General features: G+C 39.6%; 1 protein-coding gene across 2 annotated transcripts in view; it reads right to left on the bottom strand.

The window, feature by feature from the left end:
* LOC113429867 (uncharacterized) overlaps positions 1-17,177 on the bottom strand; it is a 30,229-nt gene extending 13,052 nt beyond the window's left edge. Inside the window, exons 1-11 of one of the 2 annotated variants that reach the window (XM_087970965.1) lie at positions 17,053-17,177; positions 15,565-15,603; positions 13,110-13,178; positions 12,294-12,332; positions 10,870-10,905; positions 9,019-9,054; positions 8,400-8,438; positions 7,276-7,344; positions 6,141-6,167; positions 4,995-5,045; positions 2,291-2,326 (exon numbers count right to left, since the gene is read on the bottom strand). In XM_087970965.1, coding sequence (XP_087827091.1) covers positions 2,291-2,326; positions 4,995-5,045; positions 6,141-6,167; positions 7,276-7,344; positions 8,400-8,438; positions 9,019-9,054; positions 10,870-10,905; positions 12,294-12,332; positions 13,110-13,178; positions 15,565-15,603; positions 17,053-17,055 — 444 coding nt within the window. In that variant the 5' untranslated portion in view covers positions 17,056-17,177. The remainder of the gene's footprint in view (positions 1-2,290; positions 2,327-4,994; positions 5,046-6,140; positions 6,168-7,275; positions 7,345-8,399; positions 8,439-9,018; positions 9,055-10,869; positions 10,906-12,293; positions 12,333-13,109; positions 13,179-15,564; positions 15,604-17,052) is intronic. The other variant, XM_087970968.1, reaches the window with a different exon arrangement.
* Positions 17,178-17,650: the final 473 nt, after the last annotated feature.

The following is a 17,650-nucleotide window of genomic DNA, read 5'->3' as shown; positions in this document are numbered from 1 at the left end:
GTCGCAGCAGCACACAGTTACAGACAGACAGTAAGCTTTCCAGCTTCTAATGCTTCCTTATATTGTAACTTCTAACCGCACCCTTAATCGGCTAATTGCCTGCTGCATTGTGCTTAAAGTGATAAGCACTTAAACCATGATATCTAAGTTTTATATATTTATTCACCCAAACCATATTTGGTATCAATGTTATACCTAACAATGAGAATATATCTGCTGGATATAACTCCGCATTGGTGACAGGAAGGGCACCCGGCCAGTAATCTCTCAGCTCCAGTCAGTTGCCCAGATTCTACCCTGCAATGGGGTCATTAAAAGAAGATGATGATGTAGATCAGACATGACTGTTAAGGACAGACACAATCCCTGGAGAAAACAGAGGCACAATGTGCACAATGAGTGCCTTGAATGGACTCAGAAAATGCCTTCCTAGCACATATTAGAGCTGCTGCACGTAAGCTTGACGTTAATGAATCAATGGTGAGACATTGGAGACGTCTGGCTGCATGCGAAGAGCATTCTTCTCTTTCTGTGTAAATATCTCATTTCACAATGTATAATCTGCGGCTTATAGTCTGGTGCGGCTAATATATGTAAAAAAAAAAAAATCTTTTAAAATTTAGTGCGGCTTATATTCCGATGCGCTCTATAGTCCGGAAAACACGGTACCTATAGGAAGCCTGATACTGAGAAAACAGGAGCTGTAGCAGACATCGCACTTGGAAATAAATAAAGCTTGGGAAATTTTGGGTGCCCGTTACTCCTGGGACATTTCATGGTATGCTATTACCAGTACCTCAGCTTTACTTGACCCTCTCTCTTCTGCCAACGCCACCTCCCCCACATACTCCATATATACAATCATGGTTGTATACACAGATTTGTGTATGTGTTAAGATCTCCTCTACATTACTTCCAGGGCAGCTGCTCTGTCTAAAGCAGAATCTTCACCCATCCTTGGCCATAGTATGTGTTTTTAAGAGATCAGTTATGGAAAGTTAAATATGGACCAAATATGTTGGCCCTGCATGCTATGAATATGCTCTGGAGACTCTGCAAAGGCTTTTGGTGAAGGAAATCAAAGGGATACTTATTCAAGCCCGTTTTTCACCCTCCCTGAGTCTCTGCATGGGCCCTGCCCTTACCTGCATCCAAAACGGGCCACATGGGGACTCCTGGGAGGGGTGGGCGGGGCGGGGATAGCCAGGAGTGGGATTTGGGGGTTCTCTGAACTGTGCAGGATCTTAGCTAGAAGTTCTCCTGAACTCCTGCGAACCCCACGCAGCCCACCCCTGAACTTGGGGCACCAATGAGGGCGTACCATACTGGAGGTGGAGAGTGGCCTGAGATAAGACTCCACTTCCATCCTCTTGCTTTATTCCTAGCCGTCTTTGTTAATTTAAAGTCAATTTTAAGATTAATACTTAATATTTTAGTAAGATCTGTGGTAGCACAGTGGTTAGAATCAGGGGTGGGATTCTACCAGTTTGCACCTATTTGCTAGAACCGGTTGTTAACATTCTAAGCAGTTTGGAGAACCGGTTGTTAGAAGAAATTACTGGCCTAATCCTGTAAGGAAGGCAGGAAGGAAACATTCTGGTGTTGCTTACAGAAACTGCCTCTCCGTTAACCCTTATTACATTCTTGGCAGGACTAGACTTTCTGTCTCTGGAATGTCTCTGGAGTTTTTCCCCCTCCTTTGCTGGTACTTTGCTTGTGTGGAGTGACCATTCAAAGTTACAATGGCACTGAAAAAAGTGACTTATGATCGTTTTTCACACTTACGACTGTTGCAGCATCCCCACAGTCATGAGAGGCTAGGTGAGCAGATGCGTGCCTCGATGTGAGTGATATTGAGTTGGCCACGCCCAGCCAGTCACATGACCACCAAGCCATGCCCACCAAGTTAGCCATGCCCACAGAACCGGTTGTTAAAAAATTTGAATCCCACTCCTGGTTAGAATGCAGTATTGCAGGCTAACTCGGCATCCCACTGCCAGGAGTTTGATCCTGACCGACTCAAAGTTGGCTCAGCCTTCCATCCTTCTGAGGTTGGTAAAATGAGGACCCAGATTGTTGGAGGCAAGAGGCTGACTCTGTAAACTGCTTAGAGAGGGTTGTAAAGCACTGTGAAGCGGTATATAAGTCTAAGTGCTATTGCTATCATGCTATTATTTTAATATTTAATGTTTTATCTTGTTTTTTTTTAACTTAGTTTCAAGCTGTCTAGAGTCACCTCTTGGTGACATGGGTGGCATATACGTATAATACATGGATGATATTGACTTACCCCCTGGTTACTTGACCTTCTGCGACCTCCTGAACTCTGCAAGAAGGAGGAGGGGGAAAATTATTCTGGATAATAAATGTCTTTGTAATTATTTTGTCATATTTTCAGCACATGAGGAGGAGGAGGCCATGCCTGGTTCATTGAAGTTTACAGGAATAAAATAGGAGGAAAGCTCTGAGGGCTGCAAACTAGGGTATATTTTATTTTCATTTAATTTTTTCCATTTATACACCATCCATACCCAATAATGAAACCAACAACTTTAAATGGAGTAGAAAGAGAATAAAAGATGGGAAAAACACAACAGAACTGAAGTAGATAAAGTCATATCCACCACCACAAATAGGCAATATCATAAAAGCAATACAGTAGAACTATTATCCAGTGATGTCACTAGCTTAGAAAAAAATCTACCATTGCCAGCACTCCCCAACCTATTCTAAAGAGGAAACAAAAGGAATTAGTTCTACCCTAATGTCATAACCATCACTAATATTAATCATACATCTTCAATACTGTAAGCCAATTTCATATCTATCCATGTACCAGATAGAAATCTGCCTTTCTTTTGATAACATGGAATGATTCCTTTGAAGTTCACCCATGATAATTGAAAAACGATGACACTTATGGGACATTATAATAACATAAATATGGGAATTACTTCCTTGCTGACATGTTATTGCTGTTAACCATTCAACCCTTGCCACTCTATGGATCATCCAATTCACCAAAAATTCGCATCACCATGTACATCGCATCCCTTGCTATCTTTCCCACATGGAGATCATTGACTGAGATCTAAATTGCTTCCTCCTCCTTTGCTGTTCAGCCCATAGGGGAAATCTTTACCCCAATGTGGCTGCTGAGTCTACTTTTAAATATTGAAAGTACTTACTTGCAGACACGTCCTTGCTCTTTCTATATATAGCAGCCCAACTCACTCATGGTGAGTCTAAATGGCTTAGAAAGATAAAGCCCCAATGTAAAAATTGATAATCCCTCAATCCCCCTGTGACAACAATTAGATGAGTGTACAAACACATGCACATATATATGTATATATACATATATTGAAATAAGTAAAAGTAAAATAATAAGGAATATGAAAGGAAGAAATGGCAGAAATGGCAGAAAATAAACAAAAGCTCTAAAAGAGAAACAAAAGGAAATTGTTCTAATCTATTTATTTATTTATTTATTTATTTATTTGATTTGTCAATTGTTTCCAAGATAATAAGTATAAGTGTATACATAGTTGTGAATACATGAAATGGGTACATATAAGAAAAATAAAAGAATAGAGAAACAATAGGACAGGGATGGTAGGCACGTTGGTTATCTGTTATGAAATCACTCATGATTTTTCCAACCATGCCATCACAACCATCTTTGGTGTCTTATATACAAATTCTTCAGATTAATTCTTTAGATAAAGATCATATGCTTTTTCACACCACAGGGATCTTTAAAACAACACATTTGTATTAACAGTTCTGAAAGATCTTTTTTTCAATATTCTTCCACATTGACAAAAAGACAATGTGTACCAAGAAAAATTCTTGCACTGAATTAATGCCTTAATGCATAAGTTTATTTGCTGAGAACAAACAACATTTAATAGATATAGCTCTGGGATTAAATCTCTTCCCAGAATCTTCTACAATGTAATCATATTTCACATGTGAATTTGAGTTCACTTGGTTACCTAACCAACTCAAGGACAAGCCTACTAGCTATATTGACACATCAATCTTAAACGCTGATATTTTTCATCTTGGTTGGGTTTCTTTTAATTGTTCTATGGATGTTCTGTGAATGTGAACTATTTGATCTGGTTGCAATTTAATATGTTATAGAAATTCCAGAAAGATAGTTAGACTACAAGCCAGAATAATTGTCTTGCATTGCTCTGTAACATGAAAGAGTGCTACCAAAGTAGACTTCTACTTTGTTAAATATTTCAGATCATTTGAAAAATTTCCCATTTTAGGTTCTAAAACATTTCCAGGTGAAATAAGCCCTGGAAAAGGAAGTGAAGGAATCCATAGCATCTGAATTCCATTGCATGCAAAACTATGCCTTTTGGGTCATGTAGATCATTCAAAAATATTAAAGACTGAAGTAACACTAGATAAAAAAGGAACCTTTAAGAGGATTCAGAAAGGCCTTCCTCCCACATATCTCAAAATGCATTTGGTTGGCTGCAAGATCTAGCAACCAATGAGAATCCAGCAGTCAGTAAGGACTGCCTAAGTTCACACATTATACCTACTACATCCTCCTCATCTGGTCTGGTTAATTTTCATCAAGACCTTTCCAATGTCATCTCAACCTCCACCTCTTCTACTCCAAGTTAGAATTTTTTTAAAAAACAGACATGGTTTTATATACAGATTTCTCTGTCCATTGAGATTGCCTTTATATGATTTCTTAGCTTCCAAGTCAAGCTTTTTATGTTTCCAGATCTTAAAATAAGTTTTTCCAACCATCCTATCTTCCCAGCTTCTCCAACGTTGTATCCATGTTTCTCTAACAATCAACTAACTTTATCCAAATTCCTACTGGATTTCCTCCTGGAATATAGGGAGATGCTTTAAAGTTTAAAGGAATGAGCCTCCAGATGATGGCTGTTGTTATATTCACACAAAAATACAGAGAAGACTTCAAAGAAATGAGAGACATTTAATGCATATTGACTTACCCCCTGATTATTTGACCGTCTACCACTCCTTCTGCTACTAAGTGAATTCTGCTGCAAGGAGAATAATGAGTCAGTCTGGATTAGGAATGCTTTTGAAACCATCTTGTGATAGTTCATGTTTTGGCACATCTGTGAACCTGGGCCTCCACCATTTATTAAAATAAAATGTGGTCCCTTTTGGAAGCTAACTGTGGTTCAGAATGCAGTTGCATAAGCAGAAATTGGAATTTCTAATTATGTCACTGCTTTACAACCTGCACCAAGGACTTTGTTTTTGTTTTTTTAAAAAAGGTTTTTTTTTGAGATATACAGAAATAGAGGTTCAGAATAATGGAATTAGAAGTCCAGAAATATTTCACGAGAAGAGTCCCCCGCTCCTCTACTTGCAACAGAATACTCTATGCCTCCAGACTTGAAATTTTAGGCTTAGATAACTTAGAACTACACTGCCTTTGGTCTGACCTAAGCGTGGTACATAAAATTATCCATTACAATGCCCTACCCATCAATGACAACTTCAACTTCATCCTCAACAATACACGAGCACACAATAGATACAAACTCATATTAAACTGCACAAAACTCGATTGCAGGAAATACGACTTCAGCAACGGAGTGGTCAATGCCTGAAGTATTCTATCTGACTCTGTGGTTTCTTCCACTAACCCCAAACAGTTTAACCTCAGACTGTCTACTGTTGACCTCACCCCATTCCTAAGAGGTCTGAAAAGGGCATGCATAAGTGCACCAATGCGTCTACTGTCCCTGTCTTAATGTTCCCTTTTATTTGTATCTATTCATGTATTAATAATCATGTTTATATTTATGTCTGTTATCTGATACATGCTTGACTAAATAAACAAACAAACAAGCAAACATCTCATTCCCTTGTCATCTTCCCCACGTGGCTATCGATAGCTGAGATCTAATTTTCCCCCTTTGCTTCTCAGTCCACAGGGGGGATCTTCACCCCATCCAACTGCGGGATCTATTGTTAAGGGATCAGTTATGTGAAATACTTTGGCCCTCCCTGTGTGATTATGCTCTGTTGACTCTGAGACATAAGAAAGATCAGACGGCTCTGAGTTCAGATGAAAGAGGAATATGAAAGAAAAGAATAGCCAATGTTGCACAAAAGCTACTTACCATTTGTTCTGCGTTTTTGAACGTCTTCTAAAATGGAAACAAAAATATACCTTTATCATTACTTTGTGGCAGTGTATTCTATCAGCAAGTGCGAGGTTCAGGCATGGGCCATTGCAATTTCTTCAGATTAATAGTTGGTTTCTTAAGGGCCACAGAAGGTGTTAATGTGAATGGAACAGGCACAACAGACCCATTGTCCGAAGAAATGGCCGCTTTTGAAATATTCTGCACATAAACGCTCACTGTTCTCTCATAATGCCATAATTCCAGAGGTGGTATTCAGCAGATTCTGACCAGTTCTGGAGAACCAGTAGCCGAAATTTTGAATAACCTGGAAAACTGGCAAATCCCACCTCTGACTGGTCCTAACTGGCTCTGCCTCCTGAGTCCCAGCTGATCCACTGGGTCTCCTTTGGTTGCCCTGCACAGGAGAACAGAGCTGGAAAGCAGGTTAGTGGGGTGGGGAGGAAATGGAGATTTTATAGTATTGTCCCCCCAGGAGTGTGGAGGGAATGGGATTTTGTAGTATCCTTCCCCTGCCACGCCCATCAGGCCACACCCACCAAGCCACCCCAACCAAGCCACACCATGCCCACCAAGCCAAGCCAACAGAACCAGTAGTAAAAGTCCCATTACATAACTATTTTTTAAACCTGGCAACTTTAAGACACATGGATTTCAAATGCCAGAACTCCCCATCCAGCAGGGTCCGAGTTGAATTCTACGCGTCTACTGTAAACCTAGTTTGAAGAACTACTAGTTCATCTAGTTTGAAAAACACTGCACTAAATGGAAAGAGGCCTGAAAGCCTACTTACTTTATCCAATCTAGTAGAATGGACAGATACTTTTTTTAAAAATACAGATATTTATGGAGTTTCCTGCCCTCTTTTTTTAAGCCTTTCTTCTAAGCCCCAGAAAAGACTTTTGAAGCCAGAATCAAATTCATACAATAGTCATAATGATGCTCTCCTAAAAAAATATTCTCAAGAGCTTATAGTTTCCTGCTGAATTATTCCTGAAATGTCTGTAAATGCTTGGGAGGTTGGGAGTAAAGTCTCAAAAGGATGACTGTGATTACATCAAAGAAGGTAAAAACACAGAAAAAAATAGAAGAAAGGTGCGTATATACTTACAATCAGATTAGTCACCCCTTGGCCATACTTAGCATTCTGGATAATAGGTAATATCTTTTTTCCGAGTTCCTATAAGGAGCGAGAAAAACCATTATCCCCTTTTTGAATTCCTTAATAACATCAAACACAGTCGGCATTATTTCCATACCTCTTGGAAATAATGCCTCTTGGTTTTTCCTCTTGGAAAAACCTCTTTTATAGCTTCCTTCATAACCATGTGGCATTATTCCTTTTCAAGGATAACAAAGTGAAGTTGGGTTTCCAAAACATATTCTGACAAAATAAATCCTTGGAAGGGAAATGAGTAAAGATATCTTACTAGCAAAATTGGAAAAACTGACAGAAAGAGTATTTTAGCCAACAATTTAACATTTTGTAAAAGAAAAAAACCCAAGCAGAGAAAAGTAAATTTGGAGCAACCTTAGCCATCCAAATATACATATACCCCCTTGGGGACAATCTAAAACACAACTTTCTCCCTTTGCTATTCAGTACTCAGGAGTACCATCACTCCAATTTGGGAGTTGTTGTTGTTGTAAGGTGTATAGAAGGTATTATAATGTGATTTAAAAAGGAAAGTAAACAGGTGAAATGTCTATGGAGATTCTCAGTCTTCCAGGTCATGGTTGTCCCAAAGGTGCTTTTTCAAGAGGCAACTGGACTTTCTGTTTTTCTCTGAAGACTTTTTGCTTCTCATCCAACAAGTTTCTTCAGCTCTGACTGGATGGTGTGGAATGCAAAGATGTATATTCCTTGCAGATGGCTAGTCATTTGCATTCCTTTATACAGTAGTTGAGGCAATTTGGAGGTTTGTCTGTGTCTTCAGGGTCACCTGAGTAGTGCAAATGGGTGTGGAGCCTTCTTGGGACTGATCTAATCAAAGCTAAAGAAGTTTCTTGGATGAGAAGTGAAACGTCTTCAAAGAAAAACAAGAAAGTTCACTTGCCTCTTGAAAAAGCACTTTTGGGACAGGTGAAATGCTTTGGCCCTACCTGCTCTGTTTTTGCTCTGGGGTCTCTGGAGATGCTTTCTGGGAGGTGTGGAAAAACAAAAGGGATGTTTTATTGAATGCAAGATGAATAGTATTCAAAGAAGTGGAAGAATATAAAACAAAATCTACTTACCACTAAGTCAGTAAGCTTAACTTTGCCTTTATTCATAGTCTACAAGGGAAACAACATATAACTTTTATTTTGAAATGATGCCACACATGTTTTCTCTAACTATGCCACCACTGCCATCTTTGACATCGTTTGGCAAATGAAATGATTTTATAAAATGTTTTTATAGTCTTCTGTTCCTATAAGCTGGATCATCAGAAACTTCTAATGACACAAAAATGATATGCATGGCATGATATCACCACAAAAATGTTGTAAATATCTACTTATCTCAGCAGGTAAAACAAATCCCACAACTGCAGGAAGACAACATTGTGAATATGTCATGTTTTGCCCTTATTTCCCATAACCACACCCATGGCTGAGATCTGGTTCCTACCCTTGCTACTCATTCCACAAAGGAAACATCACCTCAATTTGGGTGGACATTTTTTTTTTTTACAGATAAATTGTTTCAGAAAGGAAAGATGAAACAGGTGAAATGTTTTTTGCCTTGGCTGCTATGTTTATGCTCTGGGAAGATGCTTTTTTGGAAGGGTAGAATTAGGAAAGGGATGCTTCCTCCCACATAAGAACAATATCAATCAACAAAAAGGCAGAAGATAGAGAAAGAGCTACTTACAATTAATGTTTGAATATGTTTTGCTTTCAAGTCATTCTACAACAGAAAGAAGCACATCAAAATCTATTCTGACATGAAAACATCCAGCACCTCTCTATCCATGCCATCACTACTACCTTAAGATATCATAAACATGAATTGCTGCTTCCCTCCCTTTAGAAAATATAAGTTTCTTATCCCAACCGGGAGTGCTTAGTCAAAAAAAAAAAATCAAATTTGAATTAATAGTATTCCAAGGCTTTTTTCTTTTCTTTCTCTTTTCAGCTTTCTTCCACAGTCACAAAATCAAAACACCCATTGAGAACATTGAGGAATAAGAGTCATATCTATACCTGAATAAATAAGATAATTGTTTAGGACAGAAGAGCTTTAATAGACATAGCACTTACGGGAACGTTGTTCTTTTTATTCTGCTAACTCCCTCTTTCTTCTACTCTCTCTGTCCCTTCCTCCTCCAGATAAGTTCAGATGTGAAATACATGCATGCATGTTAACTATGCAGATTCGGGTCTCCACCTATGTGTGTTCTACTTGATTTTTAATGTAGCCATGTCAAGAAAAATCAGCCATTGAAATCCCACAATAGCCTCTCATTTCCTCTTCCAACTGCTACAGGAATGTCAGCTCAAATTCAGAGCATTTGTTGGTCAGAAAAAAATCCCAACAAGATTTAGGCCTGTAATGGCGAACCTATGGCATGTATGCCGGAAGTAGGAACACAGAACCACTTCTGACAGCACGTGAAAGGTCGCCCAGAAGAGCCCCGCTGTGCATGCATGCACGCCCCGCCACCTGCCAGCTGATTGTCAGGTATCTAGCAGCATGCATGGAGGGCAGGGGTGCGGAAGGAGGGCACGCATGCGTAGAGACATGTAGTGCGCGCAGGGGAGGTCTCACATGCATGCACAGAGATGCATGGCGAGCGGGGGGATTGTGCACGCATGTGCAGAAATATGTGGCGTGCACTGGTCACATGCGCATGTGCAGGGGGTGTTGGGTGGCCCAGCACACATTGCCTTCTGGGTGCTGGCACGCAAGCACATGCGAGCAAGAATAATGTCAGCTGGTGCTCCATTCAAAATCCAAGAAAGAAATACTTAGACTCCATTAATTAGAGAAAAGATATCTTTTGCTGGAGATCAAGTGGGAGCAACAAAAGAATTCTGAATCTGAGAAAATGAGCGTGTAAATCACATATACAAAGTGATAGCAACATTCCCACCTCCAATAGTTCAATTGGCTCATCCAATTAAAAGTTGTGTATAGTATCATGTGGGCATCTCCAGGTGGTGATGAGGCCTCTGTCCGTTGACCTTGGCATATTTTGATAAAGAGTTGCGGTTGCGCATAGCATAGGATAGAAGCCTAAGCAAGAAACTACACCCCCCCAACTTATACAGTTCTGTTTTGTGAAACCTCCAGCTTGCTTCCCATAATCATGTACCCCCTCCTCCCCCCGTTACTTATGACAGCCGAAAGATGCAAAGCAAAGGAAGAAAATCTTGAAGGCTGACACGCGCATGCAATTTTTGGCACAGGAGCCGAAAAATGTTAGCCACCACTGATTTAGGCCATCCTAAAAGCTAAAGCCCCCATTTTATCACTCAACCCACTCCCACCCATCAAAGTTTGGGGAAGGCAGGCATACTTTTTAAAGAATGAAATGACTATCATAGCTCTGATCATAAAACAAGATAACTCTCCTCCTGAATATATAACATGAGTAGATCTCCCTGCTTTGTATACAAATACTAAATTTTGGTGAGGGTGGGGTAAAAAAGTTTTGCTTCACCACATGCAAGAAAAATATTTCACATGGAAAAGAAACAAGGTCATCAAAGACCTACTTACCATTGCTTTTATCATATCTTCCTCACGCAGTTCCGTCTACAATGGAAACAAAGGGCTTCAGTTCTATTTATTTTTTATTTATTTATTTGATTTGTCAATCATTTACAAGATAATAGGTATAAGTATAAACATGAGTTAGAATACAAGAAATAGGTATGAATAAATGGGGACAATAGGACAGGGACGGTAGGCACAATTGTGCACTTATGCACGTCCCTTACAGACCTCTTAGGATTGGGGTGAGGTCAATAATGGATAGTTTGAGGTTAAAGGAGTAGGAGTTTGAGCAGGTGACAACAGAATCAGGTAGTGCATTCCAGGCATTAACCACTTTGTTGCCGAAGTCGTACTTTCTGCAATCAAGTTTGGAGTGGTTTACATTGAGTTTGTATCTGTTGTGTGCTCTTGTATTGTTGAGGTTGAGGCTGAAGTAGTCATTGACTGGTAAACCATTGTAGCAGATAATTTTGTGAAGGATGCTTAAGTCCAACCATAGGCAGAGTAGTTCAAGGTTGTCCAAGCCCAAAATGACAAGCCTGGTGATATAGGGTATTCTGTTGCGAGCAGAGGAGTGTCATACTCTTCTCGTGAAATACTTCTGGACTTGCTCAATTGTATTAATGTCCGATATACAGTGTGGATTCCAGACTGATGAGCTGTATTTGAGTATTGGTCTAGCAAAAGTTTTGTATGCTATTCTCCCATTAAAGCATGCGTGACTTTTCCAACCACGATATCTCTACCATTTCATATATTATAAAAATTAATTCCTCATGCTACACCATGAAGGAGGGGCGTCCACAACTTAGGATGATGCAAAAATGAAGATGTATGTGCCATGATGTCATCACACAAAGGCCACAAGTACCTCCTTGCTGACACCACTCACAACAACTGCCACATTACATCATCTTGTACACATGATCATTTTGTCCCTCGTCCACAGAGGGACATCCATGTCAGAGATCAAAATATTTTTCTTTAGTATTCAGCCCAGGGGAAAACATCAGTCCAATTTAGCTGGTGGTTTGTTTGTTTGGTGTTTTTTTGTTTCTTTTCTAAAGGGAGTCAATGGGTTGTTTGAAGCTGCTTAATTCAGTGATCATTTCTATAGTATCCAACTAGAAAAATACACTCAAACACTGGAGGTTTTCAAGAAGAGATTGGACTGCCATCTGTCAGAAACGGTGTAGAGTCTCCTGCTTGGGCAGGGGGTTGGACTAGATGCCCTACAAGTTACCTTCCAACTCTGTTGATCTAAAAAACAAATGTAAGAACAAATGTTTTTATCTTATTTTCTGGTGTTTTGCTTGGCTCTGCACTTACTTTAAGTGCTAGGTGAAGAAGAAAAAATAAAAGAGGTACCTGTTCAGATGCAAGAAGAATATTAAAGAAATGGAAGAAAACAAATCAAAGTTACTTACTACCATATCGTGTATAGGACCATCTTTGATGAAAGTTTTCTACAAAGGAAATGAAGGAGATCAAAATAAATACCACTACATATAACTATACCATCACATATATCTTCAATACCATATATCGATTTCATGTATATCTTTCACTCTCCAAATAGGAACTGTGCCTTTCTAATCACAAATGATAGAGTCTAAACAACCATCTGAATTAATAGCATTGTGAGACTTTATTGTGTTATTGTGAGCAAATATTATTTATATTTTTTTATTAAATTAGCAATAGCAATAGCACTTGGGCTTTAACCGCTTTAACAGTGCTTTACAGCCCTCTCTAAGCGGTTTACAGAATCAACCTATTGACCCCAACAAGCTGGGTCCTCATTTTACTCACCTCGGAAGGATGGAAGGCTGAGTCAACTTTGAGCCTGGTGAAATTCGAACTACCAAATTGCAGGCAGCCAGCAGGCAGCAGAATTAGCCTGCAATACTGCACTCTAACCATTGCGCCACCGTGGCTTTTATGCACATTATTACACAATAATTACACATTATTGCAGAGCTCTTCTAAATGGTTCCTAACATCTTTTAAGCCTAAGCCATAGGAAGATCTGTGAAGGCATACTTTCAAATTCCGACAATAGTCAAAACAATGCCCCCCTTTAAATGTTGCCAAGAACTTATAGTTTCCTGCTGGAATTGTTCCTGAAATGTGTAGAGATCCTTTGAGGGTGGGGAGGCTCAAGGGGGCTGCTGTGATCAGGGTGACAGGGTAACATAGAAGATATAGAGGAAATGAGAGAACTTAAGTGTGTATGTACTTACAATCAGTGAACATCCCGCTTTTCCACTCTTAATTCCCTTAATAATTTCTAACACCCTAGGCATTATTTCCTATAAGAAATGAGAAAAAAAACATTATGAGTATATGGAGGATTTGTTTATGATTTCCTGTGAGGTTATGTGAAGAACTGTTTTTACCCCAGCTCCTGCCAACCTAGCAGTTCAAAAGCATGCAAATGTGAGTAGGTAAATAGGTACCATTTCAGTGGAAATTTAACAGTATTCCATGACTTCATGCTGGCCATATGACCATGGAGACATCCTGATGGCCTTGAAACAGAGTTGAGCACTGCTCCCAATAGTCAACAATGACCAGCAGAGTAAAATCTGCAGGGATTCTTTTACTTACATAAAGAAAGCTGGCCTTTGAAGTGCTGAGTAGCATTTGCCTACCCCAGGTTCTTGGGAATGACTTGACAGGTGGATAAAAATGCCAGATCCAGTCTAAACATCTGGCTAACTATGCAAACAACAACAACAACAACAACAACAACAACAATAACTGGGGCTGACAGCTGGTGTAACGAAGTACTGCATGGAGAGTTCCTTGAAAAGATCCAAGGAAAAGTAGATAAGGAAAAGACCTGGTTATGGCTGACCAATGGAACACTGAAGAAAGCAACAGAAAACCTGATTCTTCCAACCCAAGAACAAGCCATCAGAACGAATGCAATCAAAGCCAGAATAGAAAAATCTGCTGATGACTCCAAATGCAGACTCTGCAAAGAAGTGGACGAAACCATCAATCACATACTGAGCTGTTGCAAGACAATCGCTCAGACTGACTACAAACAACATCACAACACAGTCGCTCAGATGGTCCACTGGAACTTGTGTCACAACTACCATCTGCCTGTAGCAAAGAACTGGTGGGATCATAAGCCTGAAGAAGTGGTTGAAAATGAGCAGGCAAAATTACTGTGGGACTTCTGAATACAGACTGACAAAGTTTTGGAACACAATACCCTGGATATCACGATTGTGGAGAAGAAAAAAGTGTGGATCATCGACATTGCCATACCTGGTGACAGCAGAATTGATGAGAAACAACTTGAAAAAAATCACCAGATATCAGGACTTGAAAATCAAACTACAGAGACTCTGGCATAAACCAGTGCAGGTGGTTCTAGTGGTACTTGGCACACTGGGTGCTGTGCCTAAAGACCTGGGCAAGCATTTAAAAACAATTAGCGCCGACAAAATCACCATTGGTCAGCTGCAGAAGGCCACCTTACAGGGATCTGCTCGCATAATCTGCCGATACATCACGCAGTCCTAAACGTTTGGGAAGGGTTCGACTAGTGATTTATGATACGAAACCCAGCATAGTTATCTCAATTGCTGTCATTTTTGTGTATAATAATAATAATAATAATAATAATAATAATAATAATAATAATAATGATAATAATAATAATAATAATAATAATAATAGCCAACACCAGCTAAAGAACTGGTAGCTGTGATTTCACATTGTTTTGTACATTAATGATAACGATATGATAATTTATTACATTTATGTGCTGCCTGACTCCCAGAATGTCTGGGCAGTTGGTATAAATTTGTTGGGTGTCTCAGAGCTTGGCATGCCTGTCCTAATTTATGGGCTATGGTTATTCGGATCATGGGTTCTAAGTTTCTAGGTTAAAAATCCTGGGTTGTAAATATACTCCCTGTGAAGTCCTTGATGATCAATGAACTTGATTGCTTGTGTGTAGACATTTCAATCCCCTACTAGATAACATAATCAGTGTGAATCCACACTGGTACACAAACACCCTATTACAATTTCAGTTAATCCAGAAGGGATATAATTACAAACATCAATGGTTCCATAAAATAATATGCTACCCTAAGCTACATCAAATCAAGCAGAGTTGACAGCAAAATATGATTTCTGATGTTCCCTGCTGTCTTCCTCTAAGCAAATTCATTGGGAAAGCCATCAGGAAATCAAAAGCCACAATCACATAAAGTCCTTCCTGTGCAGCCCTTATTTAAGGAGGGCAACAGGAACTGGTGGAATTGCTGTTGTTAAATGACATGATCATGAGACCTTGAGCTTTATTAATGTGTCACTTAATGACAGAGTTCCCAGTCCCACTTGCCATCATAATGCAAGGATTACATGTATTTTAAGTAATCATACTACTAACAACCCTATCAACAATCCATTGTTGTTTATGGTGTTGTTAGGCTCTTCTTCACTTTGGGGTACCTTGTTTTACCCCAGGAGTGCAGGTGGGTGTATTTTTAACAGGTAAAGCAAGGCCTCCAACTGCTTCATCATAACTGGCTCAAGATTTTGCCTGTGCCTTCTTTTTTGATGTTCTGGAGATAATGGGGATAGTTGCTGGGGAATCACTAAAGTGGTACTTGATTACATGCAAGAATATTTCACAAGGAAAGAACAGAGAATGAACAAAGAGGCACTTACCACAAATTCTTCATCTTTACACTCCTGTTCTAAACAATCCTGCAAATAAAACAAAAGGTATTACATCTCTTCCAACATCACTTCTCTAACTTAGGTTCTGTGGAATAAGATGTGCAGCTATATAAATCTTTGAAACAAAGAGATAGCTATGCCATTACTGTCATCTTTGATATCACACATGTCAATTGCTTCATTCTATAGATGAGATGCCCACATTTCTTAGCAGAACATGTTCTGATTGGCTGTAACAGATAACTATGGGTGAACTGTGTTCTGAAACTATTTGCTTCATTCTCTTATCAATATTCTTCCACCTTCACAGAATGGAAATCTGCACAGAGAATCCAGTGGAATATCATGCTTATATTGAATTTCTGTCTCAAACATGCTTGTTGACAAAAGAGGGCAGTTAATAGAAAGATCTGGTGGGATTCAAGCTGTTTGGGAATCTGGCATTAAATCACTACGTTCCATATTTGTAGTCTGACTAATGATTGATCACTTAACAACTGTTGAAGGTTATGATGGACCTCCCTGGGTGTATGTTTTCAATCATTTGAAAATTTCCTCTTTCTGGCTTCTACAACATTGCCTGGTAAAACAGACTCTGGAAAAGGAGATGAGGAACTAGCAATAGCACTTAGATTTATATACCGCTTTACAGAGCTTTACAGCCCTCTCTAAGTGGTTTACAGAATCAGCCTGTTGCCCCCAATAATTTGGGTCCTCATTTTGCCCACCTCGGAAGGATGGAAGGCTGAGTCAACCTTGAGCTTGGTGAGATTTGAACTGCCAAATTGTAGGCAGCCGGCAGTCAGCAGAAGTAGCCTGCAGTACTGCACTCTAGCCACTGAGCCATGGTGGCTCATAAATAAATAAATAAACAAATCATCTTATCAACAAAACTGTGTTTGGACCAAACAGATGACTCTTACCAATAAGGGACAGAAATTACAGGGAGAGAAAGAAATTGTTCAGGACACTCTTGCCCAATGTAAAACGTCCTTGGACTCAATTCTGAAAAAAGTGTTGTCTACACTTACAACCAAATGAAGTAGATTTGGGTTTAGGGTCAGTATTGTCATAACCAGAGGTGGTATTCCACAGATTCTGACCAGTTCTGGAGAACAAGTAACAGAAATTTTGAGTAGTTCGGAGAACCGGCAAATCCCACCTCTGACTGATCCCGCCCCCCATCTATTCTCTGCCAACCATTGAGTCCCAGCTGATTGGCTGGGTCTTCTTTGGTTGCCCTGCACAGGAGAACAGAGTTGGAAAGCAGGTTACTGGGGTGAGGAGGAAATGGGATTTTGCAGTATCCTTCCTCTGCCATGCCCATCAAGCCACGCCCACCCAGCCATGCCACACTCACCAAGCCATGCCCAAAGAACCAATAGTAAAAAAAAAAAATCCCACCACTGGGATTACACAGGGATGCTTTATTGCAGTCAAGAAGTAACAGCACAAGATGAGGAAAGAGCTACTTACCATTAATCTGTCAAGTTTATCGTTCTCCAAAGTATTCTACAAAGGAACAAAGCACATAACATTCTATTCTACCAGAAGGTACCCAGGACCTTTCTATCCATGCCATCACTACCATCTTAGCTGTAATATACATGAATTGCTGTTTTCTTCCACTTAGGAAACACACATTTCTTATCCTAACAGGGAGTGGTTACATTAAAAAATAGAATTTAATTAACGGTTAATTTTCCCTTTCTTTCTCATTTCAGTGTTCTTCCATATTCATGGATGTATAATATGAATTGAGAAACCGGAGGGATCCTATTCATCAATGTACAAAATGATTGCTTAGAAAAGAGAAACTTTATCAGACATGGCACTTAGGAGATAGCACTCTTTTGAGAACATTGTCCATGTTTTGCATCCAATGTAGATTCACTTCAGTTACAACAGAGGTAGGATTCAATAGGTTCTGACCAGTTCTGGAGAACTGGTACTGGAAATTTTGAGTAGTTCATAGAACCGGAAGCAGAAATTTTGAGTAGTTCAGAATACCACCTCTGACTGCCCCGCCCCCATCTATTCTCTGCCTCCCAAGTCTCAGCTGGTTGGCTGGGTC

The sequence above is a fragment of the Notechis scutatus genome, chromosome 8 (assembly GCF_049901735.1).
Source record: "Notechis scutatus isolate UNSWTSFEM ecotype Mainland chromosome 8, rNotScu1.2, whole genome shotgun sequence".
Lineage (NCBI taxonomy): Eukaryota > Metazoa > Chordata > Lepidosauria > Squamata > Elapidae > Notechis > Notechis scutatus.
The sequence above is the reverse complement of the archived record's forward strand: the minus strand, read 5'-3'. Positions and strand labels throughout refer to the sequence as shown.